This window comes from Salvelinus namaycush, chromosome 28, assembly GCF_016432855.1.
Source record: "Salvelinus namaycush isolate Seneca chromosome 28, SaNama_1.0, whole genome shotgun sequence".
NCBI classification, from domain to species: domain Eukaryota; kingdom Metazoa; phylum Chordata; class Actinopteri; order Salmoniformes; family Salmonidae; genus Salvelinus; species Salvelinus namaycush.
The window spans coordinates 23,562,307-23,586,293 of NC_052334.1; the positions used below are offsets into that span (position 1 = coordinate 23,562,307).

General features: G+C 43.6%; 1 protein-coding gene across 1 annotated transcript; it reads right to left on the reverse strand.

Annotated features, from left to right (window-relative positions):
- Positions 1 to 383: 383 nt before the first annotated feature.
- Positions 384 to 23,398, reverse strand: LOC120023276 (fibroblast growth factor receptor-like 1). Its single transcript, XM_038967312.1, has 6 exons — positions 23,386 to 23,398; positions 21,810 to 22,082; positions 11,481 to 11,567; positions 11,072 to 11,356; positions 9,949 to 10,302; positions 384 to 1,174 (listed from the first exon to the last, which is right to left on the reverse strand). The coding sequence occupies exons 1-6, from the start codon at positions 23,396 to 23,398 to the stop codon at positions 744 to 746; spliced, it is 1,443 nt and encodes a 480-aa protein (XP_038823240.1). The 3' UTR covers positions 384 to 743.
- Between the last annotated feature and the right edge of the window lie 589 nt (positions 23,399 to 23,987).

Consider the following 23,987-nt stretch of genomic DNA (forward strand, 5'->3'; position numbering starts at 1 on the left):
TTTCTCAATTGTCTCAAGGCTTAAAAACCCTTCTTTAACCTGTCTCCCCTTCACCTACGCTGATTGAAGTGAATTTAACAGGAATTTAATAAGGAATCATACCTTTCACCTGGTTAGTCATGGAAAGAGCACGTGTTCTTAATGTTTTGTGCAGTGTATATCATTCATTTAAAACTCCAAAAATGGATGTAGCAACTAAGAATTCTACCTTTAACTCTCGAGATGGGAAAACTTTTTTTATGAAGTCGAACATGTGATCTTTATGACAGAATGTAAAATTAAATTTAAAAAAATACTTCTCAAAAGGCACTAAATTGGTGGAACGACCCATAGCCTTCTTAGTAAGTCTGAATAGCCGTTAACACATTGCAGAATCCCTTGGAGATTTGTGTACAAAGTGCACATCAGGGTTTGATGTCTTTTAGTGGTGTTGATATGAAACAAGTAGCACCAAGGACCAGGCAGGTATGCAGGTACAACCAGAGAGCTGTTCTCTGAGGTTCAGTCCACAGCTCAGACCCTCACTGTACGATGCCATTCTTCAGAGGCACAGAGAAGGGGACAACATTACATTTGGTCCTCTGTAGCTCAGTTGGTAGAGCATGTTTCTTGCTACATCAGGATAGTGGGTTTGTTTCTTGGGACCACCCATACTTAAAATGTATACACACATGACTATAAGTTGCTTTGGCTAAAAGCTTCTGCTAAATGGCATATATTATTATATTTTATTTGGCACATGGCTAACACTGAAAGTGAATGTGCTGGTGCTGGTGCACCTTCCCGTCCACGTGGGAGTGGATGTGAGTGTGGATGTCTGGGTAGGTTTTGGGGGGTAGGGCAGAGCCCCCCTGAGTGAGGAGAAGCTGCTGCTGAGCCAGATACTCCTCATAGTTTATGGAGCCCAGGCAGTCCTTCTCTGGGCTGGAGGAAGTGGAGAAGTGGGCCACACAGCTCCTGTCCCTCTCCTGGTAGGGCAGCCGGTGGGAGGCCTGCAGGACCTGGGCAGCTGCAGCCGGAGTGCTGGGAGGGGAACAGTGCTTCTTACTCTGGCAGAACCACAGCAGCACTGTACCGAAGATGAACACCATGCTAGCAGGGATGCCGATGATGACAGGCCAGGGTAGGGTGCTGGAGGCTGGGGTGAACATCGGGGGGATGGGTGGCTTGGTGTCTGCAGGAGGAGAGGACCCGAAAAATAATGATGGACATGGAGTCAATCATTCTAAAGTGAGGAGTTACTTTGTTCTCCAACACTGTGTTTTTGCATTATTTAAACCAAATTGAACATGTTTCATTATTTATTTGAGACTAAATAGATTTTATTTATGTATTATAGTTAAAATAAAAGTGTAAGTAAGTTAAAATAAAAGTGTTCATTGTTCATTCAGTATTGTTGTAATTGTCATTATATATATACACATATACAGTTGAAGTCAGAAGTTTACATACACTTAGGTTGGAGTCATTAAAACTCGTAGTTCAACCACTCCACAAATTTCTTGTTAACAAACTATAGTTTTGGCAAGTCGGTTAGGACATCTACTGTGTGCATGACACAATACATTTTTCCAACAACTGTTTACAGACAGAGTATTTCACTTATAATTCACTGTATCACAATTCCGGTGGGTCAGAAGTTTACATACACTTAGTTGACTGCCTTCAAACAGCTTGGAAAAATCCAGAAAATGATGTCATGGCTTTAGAAGCTTCTGATAGGCTAATTGACATAATTTGAGTCAATTGGAGGTGTACCTGTGGATGTATTTCAAGGCCTACCTTCAAACTCAGTGCCTCTTTGCTTGACATCATGGGAAAATCAAAAGAAATCAGCCAAAACCTCAGAAAAAACATTGTAGACCTCCACAAGTCTGCTTCATCCTTGGAAGCAATTTCCAAACGCCTGAAGGTACCACATTCATCTGTACAAACAATAGTGCGAAAGTATAAACACCATGGGATCATGCAGCCGTCAAACCGCTCAGGAAGGAGACACATTCTGTCTCCTAGAGATGAACATACTTTGGTGCGAAAGTGCAAATCAATCCCAGAACAACAGCAAAGGACCTTGTGAATATGCTGGAGGAAAGAGGTACAAAGGTATCTATATCCACAGTAAAACGAGTGCTATATCGACATAACCTAAAAGGCCGCTCAGCAAGGAAGAAGCCACTGCTCCAAGACCGCCATAAAAAAGCCAGACTACAGTTTGCAACTGCACATGGGGACAAAGATTGTACTTTTTGGAGAAATGTCCTCTTGTCTGATGAAACAAAAATAGAACTGTTTGGCCATAATGACCATCGTTATGTTTGGAGGAAAAAGGGGAAGGCTTGCAAGCCGAAGAACATCATCCCAACCGTGAAGCACAGGGGTGGCAGCATCATGTTGTGGGGGTGCTTTGCTGCAGGAGGGAATGGTTCACTTCATAAAATAGATGGCATCATGTGAAAGGAAAAGTATGTGGATATACTGAAGCAACATCTCAAGACATCAGTCAGGAAGTTAAAGCTTGGTCGCAAATGGGTCTCCCAAATTGAGAATGACCCAGAGCATACTTTCTAAGTTGTGGCAAAATGGCTTAAGGACAACAAAGTCAAGGTATTGGAGTGGCCATCACAAAGCCCTGACCTCAACCTATGGAAAATTTGTGGGCAGAACTGAAAAAGCGTGTGCGAGCAAGGAGGCCTACAAACCTGACTCAGTTACAACACCAGCTCTGGCAGGAGGAATGGGCCAAATTTCACCCAACTTATTGTGGGAAGCTTGTGGAAGGCAACCCGAAACGTTTGACCCAAGTTAAACAATTTAAAGGCAATGATACCAAATACTAATTGAGTCTACGTAAACGTTTGACCCACTGGGAATGTGATGAAAGAAATAAAAGCTGAAATAAATCATTCTCTTTACTATTATTCTGACATTTCACATTCTTAAAATAAAGTGGTGATCCTAACTGACCTAAGACAGGGAATTTTTACTCGCATTAAATGTTAGGAATTGTGAAACACTGAGTTTAAATGTATTTGGCTAAAGTGTATGTAAACTTCCGACTTCAACTGTAGCTACACATCAGAGAGTCTTGTTGATTAATTAAATCACTGCAGGGGGTCAATACTACATTATTCACCAATGCAAAGTTCACAAGAATCAGTGGATGAAGAAAACTGGAAACAAAGAGGAGTTTTATCATGTTCATTACTCTGAGTAATCTTGGATTACATTCACTGAAAATATTAATATCTCCCTGTACAGGACAATATATCCCTGTACAGGACATAATCCCAGGATCTTGGGGATTTGAGAAAGCCAAATTAAGGTTTAGGGGAGCTCTAGTGTTAAATCAAATTATATTCGTCACGTGCACAGTTTACAGCAGGTATAAATGGTGCAACGCAATGCTTGTGTGCAAGCTCCTGCAACATTGCAGTACAATGATCAATATCAATAATGATAGGGCCATACAGTAAGTAATAGAATAGGTAGTATGTGTAGTAGTAAGCTGATGAGTACACAATATACACTTAGTGGCCAGTTTATTAGGTACACCCATCTAGTACTGGGTCGGAGCCCCCTGTAGCCATGAAGAGATGCACCTGGTCAACAACAATGTTCAGATGCGTACTTTCGTGCGTGAAAAGCCCAGGAGGCCGGAACCGGCCTGCCTGGCATCGACAATCGTACCATGCTCAAAGTCGCTTAGGTCACTTGTTTTTCCCATTCTCACGTTCAATCAAACAATAACTGAATGCCTCAATGCCTGTCTACCTGCTTTATCTAGCAAGGCACAGCCACGTGACTCACTGTCTGTAGGAGCGAATCATTTCATGAACGGGGTGGTGTACCTAATAAACTGAGTGTATACAGTATAAATTATGGATGTGCTATGTGTATGTGACAAATAAAATTTGATTTGATTTGATTTAAAGAGTCAAGTATGAATGTATTATGAATATAAAGTGGGGAGTGTCTTGGTCGCGCAGTTGAACAAAAAGTATATAATAGAACAGCAGTGTTGAGAGAGAGAGAGAGTGTGTGTGTGTGTGTGTGTGTGTGTGTGTGTGTGTGTGTGTGTGTGTGTGTGTGTGTGTGTGTGTGTGTGCGTGCGTGCGTGCGTGCGTGCGTGCGTGCGTGCGTGCGTGCGTGCGTGCGTGCGTGTGTGTGTGTTGGATGGATGTGTGGAGAGTCAGTGCAGATAGTCTCAAAAGTGCAGATAGTCTCTAAGGTGCAGATTGTCTCTAAGGTGCAAATACAATGCATTCGGAAAGTATTCAGACCCCTTCCCTTTTTCCACATTTTGTTACGTTACAGCCTTATTCTAAAATTGATTAAATTAATAAAAATCCTCATCAGTCTACACACAATACCCCATAATGACAAAGCGAAAACAGTTTTTTTAATGTTTGCAAATGTACATATAAATATATACACTGCTCCAAAAAATAAAGGGAACACTTAAACAACACAATGTAACTCCAAGTCAATCACACTTCTGTGAAATCAAACTGTCCACTTAGGAAGCAACACTGATTGACAATAAATTTCACATGCTGTTGTGCAAATGGAATAGACAACAGGTGGAATTTATAGGCAATTAGCAAGACACCCCCAATAAAGGAGTGGTTCTGCAGGTGGTGACCACAGACCACTTCTCAGTTCCTATGCTTCCTGGCTGATGTTTTGGTCACTTTTGAATGCTGGCGGTGCTTTCACTCTAGTGGTAGCATGAGACGGAGTCTACAACCCACACAAGTGGCTCAGGTAGTGCAGCTCATCCAGGATGGCACATCAATGCGAGCTGTGGCAAGAAGGTTTGCTGTGTCTGTCAGCGTAGTGTCCAGAGCATGGAGGCGCTACCAGGAGACAGGCCTGTACATCAGGAGACGTGGAGGAGGCCGTAGGAGGGCAACAACCCATCAGCAGGACCGCTACCTCCGCCTTTGTGCAAGGAGGATCAGGAGGAGCACTGCCAGAGCCCTGCAAAATAACCTCCAGCAGGCCACAAATGTGCATGTGTCTGCTCAAACGGTCAGAAACAGACTCCATGAGGGTGGCATGAGGGCCCGACATCCACAGGTGGGGGTTGTGCTTACAGCCCAACACCGTGCAGGACGTTTGGCATTTGCCAGAGAACACCAAGATTGGCAAATTCGCCACTGGCGCCCTGTGCTCTTCACAGATGAAAGCAGGTTCACACGCACATGTGACAGACGTGACAGAGTCTGGAGACGCCGTGGAGAACGTTCTGCTGCCTGCAACATCCTCCAGCATGACCGGTTTGGCGGTGGGTCAGTCATGGTGTGGGGTGGCATTTCTTTGGGGGGCCGCACAGCCCTCCATGTGCTCGCCAGAGGTAGCCTGACTGCCATTAGGTACCGAGATGAGATCCTCAGACCCCCTGTGAGACCATATGCTGGTGCGGTTGGCCCTGGGTTCCTCCTAATGCAAGACAATGCTAGACCTCATGTGGCTGGAGTGTGTCAGCAGTTCCTGCAAGAGGAAGGCATTGATGCTATGGACTGGCCCGCCCGTTCCCCAGACCTGAATCCAATTGAGCACATCTGGGACATCATGTCTCGCTCCATCCACCAACGCCACGTTGCACCACAGACTGTCCAGGAGTTGGCGGATGCTTTAGTCCAGGTCTGGGAGGAGATCCCTCAGGAGACCATCCGCCACCTCATCAGGAGCATGCCCAGGCGTTGTAGGGAGGTCATACAGGCACGTGGAGGCCACACACACTACTGAGCCTCATTTTGACTTGTTTTAAGGACATTACATCAAAGTTGGATCAGCCTGTGGTGTGGTTTTCCACTTTAATTTTGAGTGTGACTCCAAATCCAGACCTCCATGGGTTGATAAATTTGATTTCCATTGATAATTTTTGTGTGATATTGTTGTCAGCACATTCAACTATGTAAAGAAAAAAGTATTTAATAAGAATATTTCATTCATTCAGATCTAGGATGTGTTATTTTAGTGTTCCCTTTATTTTTTTGAGCAGTGTATATATAAAAAAAGAAATACATTATTTACATAAGTATTCAAACCCTTTGCTATTAGACTCGAAATTGAGCTCAGGTGAATCCTGTTACCATTGATCATCCTTGAAATGTTTCTACAACTTGATTGGAGTCCACCTGTGGTAAATTCAATTGATTGGACATGACTTGGAAACGCTGTCTATATAAGGTCCCACACTTGACAGTGCATGTCAGAGCAAAAACCAAGCCATGAGGTTGAAGGAAATGTCCATAGAGGTCCAAGACAGAATTGTGACGAGGCACAGATCTGGGGAAGGGTACCAAAACATTTCTGCAGCATTGAAGGTCCCCAAGAGGACAGTGACCTCCATAACTATTTAATGGAAGAAGTTTGGAACCACCAAGACTCTTCCTAGAGCTGGCCGCCCGGCCAAACTGAGCAATCGGGGTAGAAGGGCCTTGGTCAGGGAGGTGACCAAGAACCCGATGGTCACTCTGACAGAGCTCCAGAGTTCCTATGTGGAGATGGGAGGACCTTCCAGAAGGGCAACCATCTCTACAGCACTCTACCAATCAGATCTTTATGGTAGAGTGTCCAGACGGAAGCCACGCCTCTGTAAAAGGCACATGATTGCCCGCTTGGAGTTTGCCAAAAGGCAACTAAAGGACTCTCAGACCATGAGAAACAAGATTCTCTGGTCTGTTGAAACCAAGATTGAACTCTTTCGCCTGAATGCCAAGCGTCACGTCTGGAGGAAACCTGGCACCATCCCTATGGTGAAGCATGGTGGTGGCAGCATCCAACAGGACAACGACCCTAAGCACACAGCCAAGACAACGCAGGAGTGGCTTTGGTACAAGTTTCTGAATGTCCTTGAGTGGCCCAGCCAGAGCCCGGACTTGAACCCGATTAAACATTTCTGGAGAGACCTTAAAATATCTGTCCAGCGACGCTCCCCATCCAACCTGACAGAGCTTGAGAGGATCTGCAGAGAAGAATGGGAGAAACTCCCCAAATACAGGTGTGCCAAGCTTGTAGCGTCATACCCAAGAAGACTCAAGGCTGTAATCGCTGCCAAAGTAAATGGTCTGAATACTGAATATGCAAATGTGATATTTCAGTTTTTATTTTTTTTTACAAATTTGCTAAAATGTCTAAAAACCAGTTTTTGCTTTGTTATTTAGGGGTATTGTGTATAGCTTGATGAGGGGGGGAAACGATTTAATCCATTTTAGAATAAGGATGTAACGTAACAAAATGTGGAAAAAGTCAAGGGGTTTGGATACTTCCCAAATGCACTGTAGTCTTTAAGATGCAGGTCTAAGCAGGTGGAAAGCTAGGGTTAGTTATTCAGCAGTCTGATGACCTGGTGGTAGAAGCTGTCTTGGAGCCTGTTGTTCCGAGATACAATGCTCCGATACCGCTTGCCAGATAGTAACAGAGTGAACAGTCCGTTGCTCGGGTGACTGGAGTCCTTGACGATCTCCCGGGCCTTTCTCAGACACCGCCTGGTGTATATGTCCTGGAGGGCAGGGAGCTTGCTCTCAGTGATGCATTGGGCCATCCGCATCACCCTCTGTAGAGCCTTGCAATTGAGGACGGTGCAGTTGCCATACCAGGCAGTGATGCAGTTGGTCAAGATGCTCTCGATGGTACAGCTGTAGAACTTCTTGAGGATCTGAGCCAGCAGCATACAACCCTGCATCCCACTGCTGGCTTACCTCCGAAGCGAAGCAGGGTTGGTCCTGGTTGAGACCAGATGCTGCTGGAAGTGGTATTGGAGGGTCAATAGGGGGCACTCTTTCCTCTGATCTAAAAAAATATCCCAATGCCCCAGGACAGTGATTGGGGACATTGCCCTGTGCAGGGTGCCGTCTTTCAAATGGGACGTTAAACAGTTGTCCTGACTCTCTTTGGTCTCATGGCACTTATTGTAAGAGTAGGGGTGTTAACCCCGTTGTCTTGGATAAATTCATACCATCATCCCCATCTTCGAATTGGCTCATTCATCCTCTCCCCGGTCCTCTATGATGTACATGCCGAGAAAGTTTAAGCATTTGACCACCCTGGGGGGCCCCTGTGTTGAGAGTCATCATGACGGAAGAGGTGTTGCCTACCCTCACCACCTGGCGTCTGCCTGTCAGGAAGTCAGGACCCTGAGCTTAATGATCTTAGAGGGGACTATGGTGTTGAAAGCTGAGCTGTAGTTGATGAACAGCATTCTCAGTGTGTTTGGAAAGGCTTGTTTCAGGTCGCAGAGGTACTCATTTGAAAGATCAATATAGGGAGTTTGTGTGGTACAGTCGTGGCCAAAAGTTTTGAGAATGACACAAATATTAATTTTCACAAAGTCTGCTGCCTCGGTTTGTATGATGGCAATTTGCATATACTCCAGAATGTTATGAAGAGTGATCAGATGAATTGCAATTATTTGCCAAGTCCCTCTTTGCCATGCAAATGACCTGAATCCCCCAAAAACGTTTCCACTGCATTTCAGCCCTGCCACAAAAGGACCAGCTGACATCATGTCAGTGATTCTCTCGTTAACACAGGTGTGAGTGTTGACGAGGACAAGGCTAGAGATCACTCTGTCATGCTGATTGAGTTCAAATAACAGACTGGAAGCTTCAAAAGGAGGGTGGTGCTTGGAATCATTGTTCTTCGTCTGTCAACCATGGTTAACTGCAAGAAAACACGTGCCGTCATCATTGCTTTGAACAAAAAGGGCTTCACAGGCAAGGATATTGCTGCCAGTAAGATTGCACCTAAATCAACCATTTATCGGATCATCAAGAACTTCAAGGAGTACGGTTCAATTGTTGTGAAGAAGGCTTCAGGGCACCCAAGAAAGTCCAGCAAGCGCCAGGACCGTCTCCTAAAGTTGATTCAGCTGCGGGATCGGGCACCACCAGTACAGAGCTTGCTCAGGAATGGCAGCAGGCAGGTGTGAGTGCATCTGCACGCACAGTGAGGCGAAGACTTTTGGAGGATGGCCTGGTGTCAAGAAGGGCAGCAAAGAAGACACTTCTCTCCAGGAAACATCAGGGACAAACTGATATTCTGCAAAAGGTACAGGGATTGGACTGCTGAGGACTGGGGTAAAGTAATTTTCTCTGATGAATCCCCTTTCTGATTGTTTGGGGCACCCAGAAAAAAAGCTTGTCCTGAGAGGACAAGGTGAGCGCTACCATCAGTCCTGTGTCCTGCCAACAGTAAAGCATCCTGAGACCATTCATGTGTGGGGTTGCTTCTCAGCCAAGGGAGTGGGCTCACTCACAATTTTGCCAAAGAACACAGCCATGAATAAAGAATGGTACCAACAAATCCTCCGAGAGCAACTTCTCCCAACCATCCAGGAACAGTTTGGTGACAAACAATGCCTTTTACAGCATGATGGAGCACCTTGTCATAAGGCAAAAGTGATAACTAAGTGGCTCGGGGAACAAAACATCGATATTTTGGGTCCATGGCCAGGAAACTCACCAGACCTTAATCCCATTGAGAACTTGTGGTCAATCCTCAAGAGGCGGGTGGACAAACAAAAACCCACAAATTCTGAAAAACTCCAAGCATTGATTATGCAAGAACGGGCTGCCATCAGTCAGGATGTGGCCCAGAAGTTAATTGACAGCATGCCAGGGCGGATTGTGGAGGTCTTGAAAAAGAAGGGTCAACACTGCAAATATTGACTCTTTGCATCAACTTCATGTAATTGTCAATAAAAGCCTTTGACATTTATGAAATGCTTGTAATTATACTTCAATATTCCATAGTAACATCTGACAAAAATATCTAAAGACACTGAAGCAGCAAACTTTGTGGAAATTCATATTTGTGTCATTCTCAAAACATTTGGCCACGACTGTAAGTGATGGGGAAGGTTTTGAAAGTTGGATTTTTGGGAGGCCAGGTTAAAGGTAATGATGTACTAGATGGCTGGCATCCTGGCTCTGGTCTTACCTGGCAGCACGGTGAGGAAAGCACTGCGGAAACTGTAGCCCATGGTGTTGGCACCCAGACAGATGTACATGCCAGCATCCTCCTCCTTGGCGCGGGTGATGAGCAGCTTGTTGAGGTAGGAGCCGTCAGGGCGTGACCACACCTCTCCCATTGGCAGCACCATGAAGCGATGGTCGCCCACCTCGATGGTGGAGTTGTACCGACTCTCCTCGTTGGACTCCACACGCTTGAGCCACTGGATGACGGGTTTGACATCGCTCCTCACTTTGCACTGGAATGCGGTAGTCCCCCCATAGTCCACTGTGGTGTTGACCGGGTGAGTGCCCGTCAAGATGGGTTTGGAGTTGGTCCGCTCTGCAGAGAGACATAATGAACGAACTGTCACAACTATTCCATATTTCAACAAGGCTGACTCTCTGCATGTACCAGCGTAATGGCAGTTATTGGCCTCAGGCTTAGAACTTGTAATTGTAACAGAGAGAGACGGAGAGAGAGAAATACCACATGTAACACAAGAAGTATGTGTGATTAGTTTCCTCTCTCTCTGCTCCTGGTTGTACAGGACACACGTCTCAGGGGGAGGAGGGGTTCAGGGGGGTGGGGGGCTGGCAGACAGCTGGATCCTAATCAGCTCAAGATTGGAGGGGCTTGTGGTTGAGCAGCCCCCTCCTCCTCCCCCCACACACCAGAACACAACCCTCATTCTCAGACCTGCCTTCTCAATATGCTTCTCATATACGTACATGATTAGACAAGCACATTCATCCATGGAGTAGGGATATGAGTAAGACTTACTGATCAAACGCAGCCGTCTGACGAAGGTAGATCAGAGAGCAAGGATCTCCAAAAGGTTATGGTTCCTCCTCAAATCCAGACCCGACGTTACTATGATTACGTGGCAATTGTATCAACGTTCACATTGAGTTTCCATCCTTGATAGCCAACATTTATCATTATCACAACGTCCATAGAACTCAGTCTGCAGGACTGTGATACAGTATATAATACAGTATTTTATGGTTCTTTCCCCTGAGGAGTCTACCTCATACATTAGCTATGAGATCTTGGACTGACTCGTTAAGTGTATTTATAACTCAGGCCTCTGTGACTGTATGATACTTACGTATGACCTCCACTTTGTAGGTGGCGTTGATCTCCCCGGCTTGGTTGGAGATTCTGCAGGTGTACCTGCCGCTGTTCTCCGGGGTCAGGTTCCTCAGGCTCAGAGTCCACTTCTTCTGGCGCCCCTCGCCAACCTCGCGCTCCGTCAGCGGCCTGTCGTCCTTCAGCCACACAAGGTCTGGCCGAGGGTTACCGCTGGCTGTACACTTCAGCCGCACAGAGCTCCCCACTGGGCGGGCGATCACCCGTTTCCTCATTTTAGCAGGCTGTGTGAAGCGGGGACGCACTTTGGGAAAGGAGGAAAGAGAGTTTTGGGTTTACGACTTTGCAGATATGGATAACAGAATCATAAAATATGACTCAATCTAATGCAAATAACTTTAGTAATGTTGCTTTTTTTATGATCTTACCTAGTTTTCCTGATAGGTGGTCAGGGTCATACTCTGACTCCACCCCACCAGGGACCCCTGGCCCAGTCTTATCAGCACCAGAGTCATCTGTAGGGGAAAGGGAACAGAACATTTATATTTTAACATTGCAAAGAAAATATGCAGCATATAATTGAACATGGTATAAAAGTTATGCCCAATACTCAAACAGGAAAGGCCTTGGAGGTCTTAACAGAGGGTGATGACAGAGATTATGAAGTATGCCTATTAGGGTTTCACGAGTGTTAAACTTGAAAGACTTCTGTCGCCATTTGGGCTAACATCAACTGGAGTGACCTTCCAGTTCTGATCTCAGAGGGGTATTTTTCTTAGTTATTTCAAAGCAGTTTATATAATTAATTCACATTCAAAGCTGAACACTATCAAATATGTTGTTATTATGGAGTAGACACACGTTTTTAGTCAGATTTACCTCTCCTCTAACTCAGGACACAATTATGATGCTTATGAGTATTCCCTTACAAAATAAATTGTGGTTTTGAAACTGCAGTAAAAGTGCAGTAACTGCAGTCGACTGTGGTATTTTGAACTGAACTGCAGTTATACTGCACTCTAACTGCAGTTACACTGCAAAATTACTGCAGTAAAAAAAACAGTGTTATTTTGGATGCAGTATTTTCAGCATACTACAGTTATACTGTACTCTAATTGCAGTTATACTGCAGTGTACTGCAGTTATACTGCACACTGACTGCAATCTTTTTTTCGTAAGGGATTCAGCAAGCAGTGGAAAAATGTTTCAGTTCAATTCAATGCTTTTTGTTTCACACTTTTTACATTTTCATTAACATGGCCCCCAGCCAAACAGGCACAGTAAAACACGCTTGGCTCCATCTGAGTAAATGTAGCATTTATAGATAGGATACACTGAGGGGGTACATGCTAAGGTCACACGCTGTAACATTTGGGAGTAATATGATCAGTTTTCATAAGTGCAGCTCTGGGAGACAGCTGTGGAGTTGATGTCATTGACTGACTGACTTCATGTGGTGGAGCTGAGACACGGCTTAGTGAATCAGTGAAACATAATAGATCATTTGTAATGCATATCCACTTTGTGAGGTGGACATTGATGAATTTATGGAATGTATCAAGTTCCTTTCCAACTACTACCATTCCTCAGAATACCAAACATTATGACCAATTATAGAAGTTCAACCAAAGCAGAGCAGGGTGTCAGATAGATAGATTACACATGCAACTACTGCACTGAATCACTTCATGCTAGTAGAGTCATTCACAAGTTTCAAATATTTTCAAATATACCAGCACTGAGCTTGTCAGTTCTAACGTTGCCTACCTTCTAAAGCTGCACATTCTGAAGTATCCACTATACAATTCTGATAGTGACGTCAAACACATTTCATCAATTAAGTGAATGTGTTACTCAGTACTTAGAAAATATGTCTTATGGGGTACATTTCATAAATAAATATAAAATATATGTTCTATTGTCATACACCAGGGGTTCCCTAACTTTTTTGCCCACAACCCCATTTTGATATTTAACAAAAATGTCCGACCCCACCATGTAAAGAAAGTGATGTAATCAACGGCCATTATTTACTTTTTTAATTGGGGCTATGACAGTCTATTGTAAATCAATCCGACAGTACTTTTGACTGTATTTCAATCTGAAGATAGTATGGTTTGAAGTGACTGAAATGCATCAGAAAGGTATTGCGAAGTTGTGAAGACCATCAGGCAATAACATTTTGATATTCTTTTCCCCACAGTCTGATTTAGTGCCTGGTCTACTGAGTCCTGCACGGCTTGTGAGCATTGTAGAGGGAAACAGAAGACACCTGCTACTGGGGGAAAAAATTATGAATCAACGTTGTTTCCAAGTAATTTCAACCCCCAAAATCAATGTGATGGCATTGAATCAACATGGAAAACTAATTGGATTAGCAAAAAGTCATCAACGTAAGGGGATTTCGTCTTTTTTTCACACAACTTTTAACCTAAATCCAATGACATGGTGAATTTTTCTGTTGATTTCACTTTGAATTCACGTTAGTTGACAACTCAACCAAATGTAAATCAAAAGTAAACGTTGAACTGAAGTCTGTGCCCAGTGGGATACGTGTTCCTAAGTGATGGGGTCATAATATTTTGTAGCTTAAACAGTTCAAAAGATAGAGCAACATTTGTAGGAAGAAAACAGACACCGCTCTGTTTATTATAACCACATCTAGCAGCTACCGGAGGTTACTGATGTAACCCCGCTTCTACGAACCAAGCACAAGTTTTTTTTTCTTTTTTCCAGAGTTTCTCTCACGACCTCATTTTCAAATCAGGCGACCCCAAGTTTGGGAAACACTGCCATACATCTTGTACAGAGCCTGAATCCAGTGTAGCCTCCAGTAAAATTCGTCCAAATCCAGTTTGGCGCACACTCTGCGTTTGAATGGGGCAGGTAAAGGGACCAGATGTGGCTTCTAACCCCCCACTCCAGGCACCCTCCGACTTTCCCCAACCCCCCCAAAGCTGTCTATGGTTCTCTGGGCACAAAACTTCCATTGTCTGCCACCTCCAGCACCAGGCCCAGTCATGATGTCATGACTATTTGAAGGGCTTAAACTGGCCAACTATAATAACCCATTCCCTTTAAAAAACAGCCTCCATTGGAAGATATATTTTTCTGCTGCTCACTTGGACTCTCCACATTCCTTCCAGTTCCTGAACTTCCCAATCCAAACAGAACATGGTCCCACGCTGCCCGGATTTTCTTTTCACATTTTTTTTGTTCCTGAATCTCTTTCCTCTCTATTTTCTGGAGGTCCTTAGGAACAATGGTACCCTTTATGAGTCTGGGCCTAAACTACTATCCTAGGCTGCTATTGTCTTTACACAATGTTGGCTCACTAGACCTGCAGACTGGGGGAAGACAGGACATCTCAGTGCTGCTACATAGTTGTTATTGTTGGAATACTGAAAAATACAATTACCAGTAAAAGGAGAGGACTTGCAGGCCTCCCTGTCAATCCTTTTTGTGTCCTCTCTCTCTCCTTGAGAGGGGCCCTATCCTCCCTCATCAAAGAGTAACTAAGAACAGCAATCCACTCGGATTCTGCAGGACACAACTTTCAAGCAATAAAACATGTAGACTACTTTGTATTCCAATTGCATTACCAGAATGGAATATAACTTCTAAATAAACACAGCACATTTGTACATTTAGAGATGGAAGGGAAAGGCAAACACCCACGCACCCAGACACATTTAGTTACAGACATAATGTTGGGAAGACAGGCAAAGTAAGCGGCTAACAACAACCAAAGAATCCATTGAAACTGTCTCTCTAGCCTACTGTACCACTGGGTCTGGTGCCCTCCCTTCTTTCTCTCCTCTTCATTCACAAATCCAGCCAAAGGTAGTAGGTCACTCTCACTCCCCTGGCCTTGAGCTTCAACTGAATCTCAGGAAAATGCCCCATCATTCTGTGTGTCACAATGAGTTTCAGATGTAGTTAGGGACATTCTAATGTCCAGAGAAAGTAATGAGTAGTGGCCTTACATCATCACTACATCATCAAACAACCACCATATGTTATCAGCCACACATAATACAGTGTATCTGGACAGTCAACAAAGTCTGTACTATCACTTCCACTACAGCACTTCTACTATCACTACCACTGTACTATAGAGATTTAAAGTATCCATGTAGAAATGAAGGCTACCATGATCCTCTATCTGTTTACATGGTCTGTGCTGTGTCAACACTGTGTTACAATATAAAAAACGGATCAGTGTAGATCGTGTATCTGTCTGTCTGTCAGTGTGGCAGTCATGTCCCTATCTATTCCAGTCCACCAGCAGGAGGGGTGAGGGTGGGGGGGAGTTTAGGAGGGTCGGGTGGGAGTCAGTTGTCAGGAGACCACCCCAAACAGGGCACAAACAGCCAGCTGGGGGGATTGAGGAGGCGCCATGTTGCACTGGCTGACCAGATTCTTGGGATAGCTCAGGGGAGGACAGGCTGCCCACTGGCCGATTGGGAGAAGGATTGCTTCTACAGCCGCGGCTGGATGGAGAAACACCCTTATATCACCAGGACCACCCCCTTTTCTTTCTCTCACTCTTTTCTCTCTTTCTTCCTTCCACATCTTCCATTTCTTTCTTATACCCCTATCCCATTGTTTCTCCCCTACTCGCCCTCTCCTTCTCCTCCCTGCCCTTCTTTCTTTCTGTCCTGATTAAAAAGTGAGTTGTGCACTACGGGCCTTGAGCTTCAAAGCCAGCCAGGATATTGAACAGCACTCTTTCTGAGCTCCAGTAAAAATAATCCACTCAAATGATGGATGCTGTTTGCAGAGCTACGCTGGAAGCTAGCCAGTATTACACCTCCCATTTACAACACTTCAAATAAATAATCTCTGAGAAGTCTACCAGCCTTCCCCACCAGGCATTGAACTATATACAAAAAACTATTAAAATGTCTAACAACTAGGTACATCAAGAGGTACAAACATTTCACCATTGATTGGAAATGTTCCGCTCACAATAATTATGGACCATTCTACCGTTTTTAGGCTGTCAGTTCTCCCAATGTATGACTTCCGTCCTGTAAATGTTTTAAAATGAGGCTCCCCTAATCTCTGTAGCCAAAAAAGCCTCTGACTGCACTGCACGCCTGATAGGACTATTATAAAAACAAACAAACTGGTGATGTGTGCCAGTCCCTGGCTGGAATGATGGATTAGAGAACGACAAGGAGAGAGAGAGAGTAGAGCGAGGGAGAGGTCTCTGTGGTCTTACAAAACAGAGATGTGGAATGACTGCTGAGAGACTAGTGTTGGGTTGTCACGCATTCACCACAAACAGTGGGAAAGAAAAACAGAACCAACTCCACCAGGCTTAAGAGCGAAGCCAAACAGTTTGTGGTGGAGATCAGAGAGGGTGAAAATAATGGTGTTCAGTTTAATAAAATACACATGAGAAAACAGTATCCCTCAAGAAAAAAAAATGCCTTTGAACTTTTAAAGGTAAGAGACATCTCTGTCCTGTATGGGAGTAGATAATAATACAAGCAGGCATGTTGAACTTATCTTATAAACCTCCCCCTGTTTCAGCACTACTGAAAGCCTAAATACTTTTCATTTCATCAAACTGCAGACGCCAAGCTAAATAAATCAGTTTTGAGTTGCAAACACTACTACAGTATGTAAGCAGCAGGGTTGGAGAGTAATCTGATTACAAAAACCTTTAACTGTAATCAGTTACAATACCAGCAAAAAATATTGTAATCGGGTTACAGATACTTTTTAAAAACTAGAGGATTACTTCTTGGATTACTTTTAAATTCAGAAAGGATGTTTGCAAAAAAATACACTATGACACCTTTCTGTTTTCTCAATGACATTTAATTCAGCATTGAAAATAAGTTTGTTTGTTCTACCTGAGCGAGTCTGACCACAAATCAGAAACAACTATGATAACACACCAAATGCGTTTGATGGATCCTTCTTGTTTTCTTCGAATGCCTCTTCAGGGAAAAGTAATCCAAAAGTAACGGAAAGTAACCAGATTACGTTACTGAGTTTGGGTAATGACTGATTACAATTTTGGATAAGTAGGCTAACTAGTAACTGTAATGGATTACATTTAGAAAGTATCCTACCCAACCCTGGTAAGGTGAGAGGGAGAGATGCTATCTATCATTTGGATACATTGACTTGATTTATACAAATGGTGCTGTACTCTGCAATCATATGGATTGTTTTGAATTTAGCATGAACCACTGTAAATCATGTGGGCAACCTGAAACTTTGCACATTCGATAAATGTCTGCCAAAAGTAGTGCTCTTATTTTACATGTACAGTAAAATAATGTAAGTACAGTACAGTCATACACAATCATGAAACCATGACTTTCATGAAATACAGCTCTAGTGTGAATTTTGACATTCCTCCTCTTGGTATGTGTCTATAAATCTATTTTTATTGTCCAGGAACAGTCAACAGATAAAACATTTTTTGGGGGGAAGGTGTACTTTTACCCCTTTTTCTCCCCAATTTTGTCATATCCAATTGGTAGTTACAGTCTTATCTCATTGCTGCAACTCTCCAAATGACTCGGGAGAGGTGAAGGTTGAGAGCCATGCGTCCTCCGAAACACGATCCTGCCAAGCCACACTGCTTCTTGACACACTGCTCGCTTAACCCGGAAGCCAGCCACACCAATGTGTCGGAGGAAACACCGTCCAGCTGGCAACCGAAGTCAGCTTGCAGGCGCCCGGGCCCGCCACAAGGAGTCGCTAGAACGCGATGGGACAAGTTAATCCCGGCCGGCCAAACACTCCCCTAACCTGGACGACGCTGGGCCAATTGAGCCGCCTCATGGGTCTCCCAATCATGGCTGGCTGTGACACAGCCTAGGATCGAACCCAGGTCTGTAGTAATGCCTTAGACCGCTGCGCTTCTCGGGAGACAATCAACAGATCTACCCTCTCTCTGACCTCTCAGTCAACTTCATCTTTATCGTGAGCCAAAATAACTATGTTAGAATAACACTTCCCCAGATCCGCATCTCGACCCTATGATACTACACTACACAACGGACACCATTCTCTTTACTTTCTGTTGTCCTGGTCTGATCTATGTGATTAGGGTTCTACCCCAAAACAAGGCCAGTTTGAAAAGCCATCACCTTAGTCACTGTTGTAGCCAGCTACCACTCGGTACTGCCCTATAGAGTAATGGAACACTGGTCACTTTAATAATGTTTAAATACTGTTTTACGCATTCTAGCGATGGCTCATCCTACAGTATATAACTACTGCTGTAAACACCTTTTATATTCATATACTGTCTTTACACACCATTATATGTATATATATTTATATTCCGTTCTCTGACATTGCTCATTCTGATATTTCTTCATTTCTTAATTTTTTAATTTTTTGTGATTATTGTGTTTTTTCTTAGTTCTTTTGCTTGGTATTATTACACTGTTCAAAGCACCAGCGATAACATCTGAAAATCTGTGTACGCGACTAATACAATTTGATTTGATCACAAGACCAGGAAGCAGCTCCTCCAGTCGGCCCCTGTCATCCACCCCCCTCCCCTGCAGGAGGTTCTGGACCTAATTAGGCATCTTAAACTAAACAGTGCTATCACACTCCAGTCCTCTCATTCATCACGCTCTACTCTAGCACAGAGTAAACTGTACTGTACAGTTGCTTGACTTAACTGAGAGTTACAAGTATGTCTCTTGCACATGAGACCATCATGTCCTCTTATAAGCTTTATGAGGCTTAATAGGTTAATGTTAAGGGGAATATGTTTCTTGTTGGACAATTCCAAGTTAAGGAGCCCCTGCTTTGACAAACCACAGCTTAGCCTGGGGAGAGGGAAGAAGTTAAGATCCGCTTGAGTCACAGATGATGATGTAGTATGAAACAATATCCCATTCTCTCTGTTGACTTTGGGCTTAAGTGGTGAATGATATAACAGATATAGAAGAGGAAGGTATCAACTACAATCCCCCTTCCTAAATCCCCTTATTTCAAAGCCATGACTCCATGGTGCATGGCGTTGTCTTTTAACATCTGTAAATCGACAAGATCTTGACCTGAAGGAAACGTTAATTGACTGACTTTGAAACATTTCCTTCGAAAGATGATGGCACGGTCTGAGTCATATGCATGGTTTCTGGGTAGCGTCATATTAAAAGTGATTTCACTATGAATGGTATTACTTGGCAAACTACATTTCGTCAGCCGGTGATTGTCAAGCAAATAACTGTCGGTCTCATGGTAATTGACAGTGATAAACACATTTAGCATCTGCTGGCTTCCACACATAGCCTACAAGCTACTGATGCTGACCTTTGGATCATCTACATTTTAAAAAGTCTAATAAATCCATGTAATATAGCCTACACCTTCACAACAAATCCATTATTTATTTTAGACAGGTCTAAAGAAGCATGATATGAAGAAAATGTAGTCTATTTCAGAAGAACAGAATAGCATACTCTGAGTTGTCCTTATGTGTCACGTTCCTGACCTTATTTTCCTTGTTTTGTATTTATTTAGTATGGTCAGGGCGTGAGTTGGGGTGGGTTGTCTATGTGTGTTTTCCTATGTTGGGGTTTTGTGTTCGGCCTGGTATGATTCTCAATCAGAGGCAGCTGTCAATCGTTGTCCCTGATTGAGAATCATACTTAGGCAGCCTGGGTTTCACGTTTGGTTTGTGGGTGTTTGTTTCCTGTGTCAGTGTTTGTGCCACACGGGACTGTTACGGTTAGTTCGTTTGTTATTTTGTATTGTGTCTTGTTTTCGTGGATATTAAAATCATGGAAACTTACCACTCTGCACATTGGTCCTCCGATCCTTCTCGCCTCTCCTCGTCCGAGGAGGAGGAAGAAATAGACTGCCGTTACATTATGTTAGGTCCTGATCTGGCTATGATAAATGGCTGTGGGCTACACTAGTTAATTTAGCAGACAAGATTTTCTTCGAATTCCGTGACATTATTTTATATTATGAAGAATACAATTTAACAAATATTTTCTCAAAACGATTTGAGGGAGTGCGCACATGCGGCTATTCTGTGTTGAGAGGTTAACAAAGATATAGGTATTCCTATATGCTTAATTTAGAGTTGTTAATGTAACTCATTTTTAATACATTGTAAGGCTGCATCATGCGACTCTAATGATGATTTGAAAAAAGTTGCTTGAAAGGCATGAGCTCTGCTTTGTTTTTTGCGTAGGCTGTACACACTACATCAGTCACTCATTCACAATTTGACAAGCACTTGATAATCTCTAGAATTTCATGGCGGCATTCCCTTGTGACCGTAATGCACCCTAAAAAAATCCATGCCTTTTGCGACCAGTGGCCATTGTGCCCTTCTCCCTGAGTGCTGCGTGCTTCATCACGTGATCGGGTCTTTCTCACAGGCTACAAGTGAAGACAGACACATCGGGGATGCAACTGTGCCAGTCCTTATCCAATTCCGATATGCATATTGAAGATATTGGAAGAACTGTCCATATTTACTTTTCGTCAGCCAACAAGATGAGTACACCTAACGAACAGCAAAAGCACTAGCCTATGTCAATCTACTATCCCCCATAGTACAAAAGTTGACCTATTTTATTCTGTGCGAGAAATAAATATCGCAAACATAGTCTGGGACAGTTGTGGGATGCGATAGATCTCAAATTAATACAACCACTAGCATCAAAAAAAGTTTTTACGCAATATGGCTGACGCAACAGATCAGAACGTTTAGCTTAAAATGTTGATAAACTATTAGACTATTTCTTAACATTATAAGCGCAGCAATGCACACATGGTAGTAGGCTATAAGTGCAAATGTTCCATTAGCGGAAAATACCATTATCAAAAGTGACTGCAAACGCAATTATGCATGTAATGCTTTTATTATAAAGGTGCATTTTTAGGTGAAAATTATCTTCCTCAAACTTGAAACTCACGTGCTGCTTATGTATACCAGTTAGGCTCTACACCCCTTGTAAAGTGGATTAATGTGCTGAATTTTAAAAAGTTATTTGGCCACTTTAGTTGTGATATAAATCTTATTTAAACATATAGGCCTGTGGGCTAGGCGACATCAGGTGTGCTACTATGATTTGAAAAAGTCGCAAAAAAAGGCATTGTTTCTTATGCTGGGCATCATTCACAAGGGACAATATATAATTCACAAGTGATAAAATAATATTGTCACCCATCAGAATATTCTTGATTTAATCTGTTCTTTACATATACTAAATAATATATGTGTGGAATTTGTTTTGATTTAGAATGAACCATTATCATGCACCTGTATCGAAACAGGGGCATCAGAAAAAATACATGTCATCTATGCACTTAAATAGCGAATGGAGAATGCTTTTACCCGCGGTTAATTTTCATGCCAGCCAGGCAGGCTCTACTCCCGTTGTAAATATAAGCAATGTGCTTAATATTAGGAAAGTTGAGAAATAAATATAGTAGGCCTAGCCTTGTCTCACCCAATTCCATAGCCTATTGAAATGTTCCGCAACATGAGCTCATGGGCTCTCATTAAGTGTTTGATTAGATTTTCCAACACATTTGCATTAATGTCAGAGTGATTAGAGGGACAATAGAGTGCTGAGTACCAGGCAGTTAGCAAGTTTGGTAGCCTAATAATGGCCAGCAGCAACATCAGAGCTTAGAGAAACCTAATTACCGTGACTAAACGGTCACATGGAATTTGACTACCTTGACTCATGACTGCCGGTGTGGCAGTCACCGCAACAGCCCTAACCGCAAGACACCTTTGTACTTACCAATGACAATGAGGGTATAGTTGATACTGACGCTGCCAAAGCCGTTGGTGGCTTTGCAGATGTATGTTCCAGCATCCTCAACCTCCACTTCCTTGATCTTCAGGCCCAGGCGGAGGATGCGGAAGCGGGTCCAGCCGCTGTGGATGTTGCGGCCGTCTTTGGTCCACATGATGAGGGGTGGCGGGTCTCCTTCAACAGGGCATGGCAGCTTGATGGAACTCCCCAGGTGCACTGACTGTCTATGGGCCACCCTCTCAGCCACCCGCGGAGGTCCTGGAGCAACACACAAACAATCGATGAGTTTAACTTTTGGCCTACATTTTATTTAAACATTAAATACAAAGACTAGATTGATATACAGTACTTTACTTTAAGACATGAAGGTCAGTCAATACAGAAAATTTCAAGAACTTTGAAAGTTTCTTCAAGTGCAGTCACAAAAACCATCAAGCGCTATGATGAAACTGGCTCTCATGAGGACCGCCACAGGAAAGGAAGATCCAGAGTTACCTCTGTTGCAGACGGTAAGTTCATTAGAGTTAACTGCACCTCAGATTGCAGCCAAAATAAATGCTTCACAGAGTTCAAGAAACAGACACATCTCAACATCAACTGTTCAGAGGAGACGGCGTGAATCAGGCCTTTATGGTCGAATTGCTGCCAAGAAACCACTACTGGAGGACACCAATAAGAAGAAGAGACTTGCTTGGGCCATGAAACACAAGCAATGGACATTAGACCGGTGGAAATCTGTCCCTTGGTCTGATGAGTCCAAATTTGCGATTTTTGGTTCCAACTGCCGTGTCTTTGTGAGAGGCAGAGTAGGTGAACGGATGATCTACGCATGTGTGGTTCCCCCAGTGAAGCATGGAGGAGGAGGTGTGATGGTGTAGGCGTGCTTTGCTGGTGACACAGTCAGTGATTTATTTAGAATTCAAGGCACATTTAACCAGCATGGCTACCACAGCATTCTGCAGCGATACACCATCCCATCTGGTTTGCACTTAGTGGGACTATCATTTGTTTTTCAACAGGACAATGACACAAAACACACCTCCTGGCTGTGTAAGGGCTATTTGACCAAGGAGACTGATGGAGTGCTGCATCAGATGACCTGGCCTCCACAATCACCCGACCTCAACCCAATTGAGATGGTTAAGGATGAGTTGGACTGAAGAGTGAAAGAAAAGCAGCCAACAAGTGCTCAGCATATGTGGGAACTCCTTCAAAACTGTTGGGAAAGCATTCCAGGCTGGTTGAGAGAATGACAAGAGTGTGCCAAGCTGTCATCAAGGCAAAGGGTGACTACTTTGAAGAATCTAAAATCTAAAATGTATTTGGATTTGTTTAACACTTTTTTGGTTACTCCATGATTCCATAAAAAAAAGAAAAACCCTTGAACGAGTAGGTGTGTCCAAACTTTTGACTGGTACTGTACATCCATAAACGACATATTACACTCAGTCATATTTCATTTGAAATTAATTGAAAACAATTTATATCTGAATTGGGCTGAATTGAATGAAGCAACATCTCTTGGATGCTTTTAGGGAAGATGTGGGGGCTCATTCATTACCTCCTTCCTTCATCTGATTACCCTGAGATGAAACCAGATTGTAATAATTGGACTAGCCTTGTCATCCATTGTAGACAGAGAGAGTTGAAGGCTCTGCCTGTGTGTAGCGTGTGGGAGATCAAAGCATGTGGACCATAACTTGTGAGTGGTATCATCACACTTATATCCCTCTAGTGGTGTGGGGGCTGTGCTTTGGCAAAGTGGGTGGTGTTATATCCTGCCTGTTTGGCCCTGTCCGGAGGTATCATCGGATGGGGCCACAGTGTCTCCTGACCCCTCCTGTCTCAGCCTCCAGTATTTATGCTGCAGTAGTTTATGTGTCGGGGGGCTAGGGTCAGTCTGTTATATCTGGAGTATTTCTCCTGTCTTATCCGGTGTCCTGTGTTAATTTAAGTATACTCTCTCTAATTCTCTCTTTCTTTCTTTCTCTCTCTCGGAGGACCTGAGCCCTAGGACCATGCCTCAGGACTACTTGGCATGATGACTCCTTGCTGTCCCCAGTCCACCTGGCCGTGCTGCTGCTCCAGTTTCAACTGTTCTGCCTGCGGCTATGGAACCCTGACCTGTTCGCCGGACGTGCTACCTGTCCCAGACCTGCTGTT

What these genes read in the sequence shown, in the direction of transcription:
- LOC120023276 (XM_038967312.1), bottom strand. An exon ending in CTATACCCTCATTGTCATTG is followed by an intron (nt 11,568 to 21,809) that starts GTAAGTACAAAG and finishes TTTCCCCTACAG; the next exon opens with ATGACTCTGGTGCTGATAAG. An exon ending in CTACAAAGTGGAGGTCATAC is followed by an intron (nt 10,303 to 11,071) that starts GTAAGTATCATA and finishes GTCTCTCTGCAG; the next exon opens with AGCGGACCAACTCCAAACCC.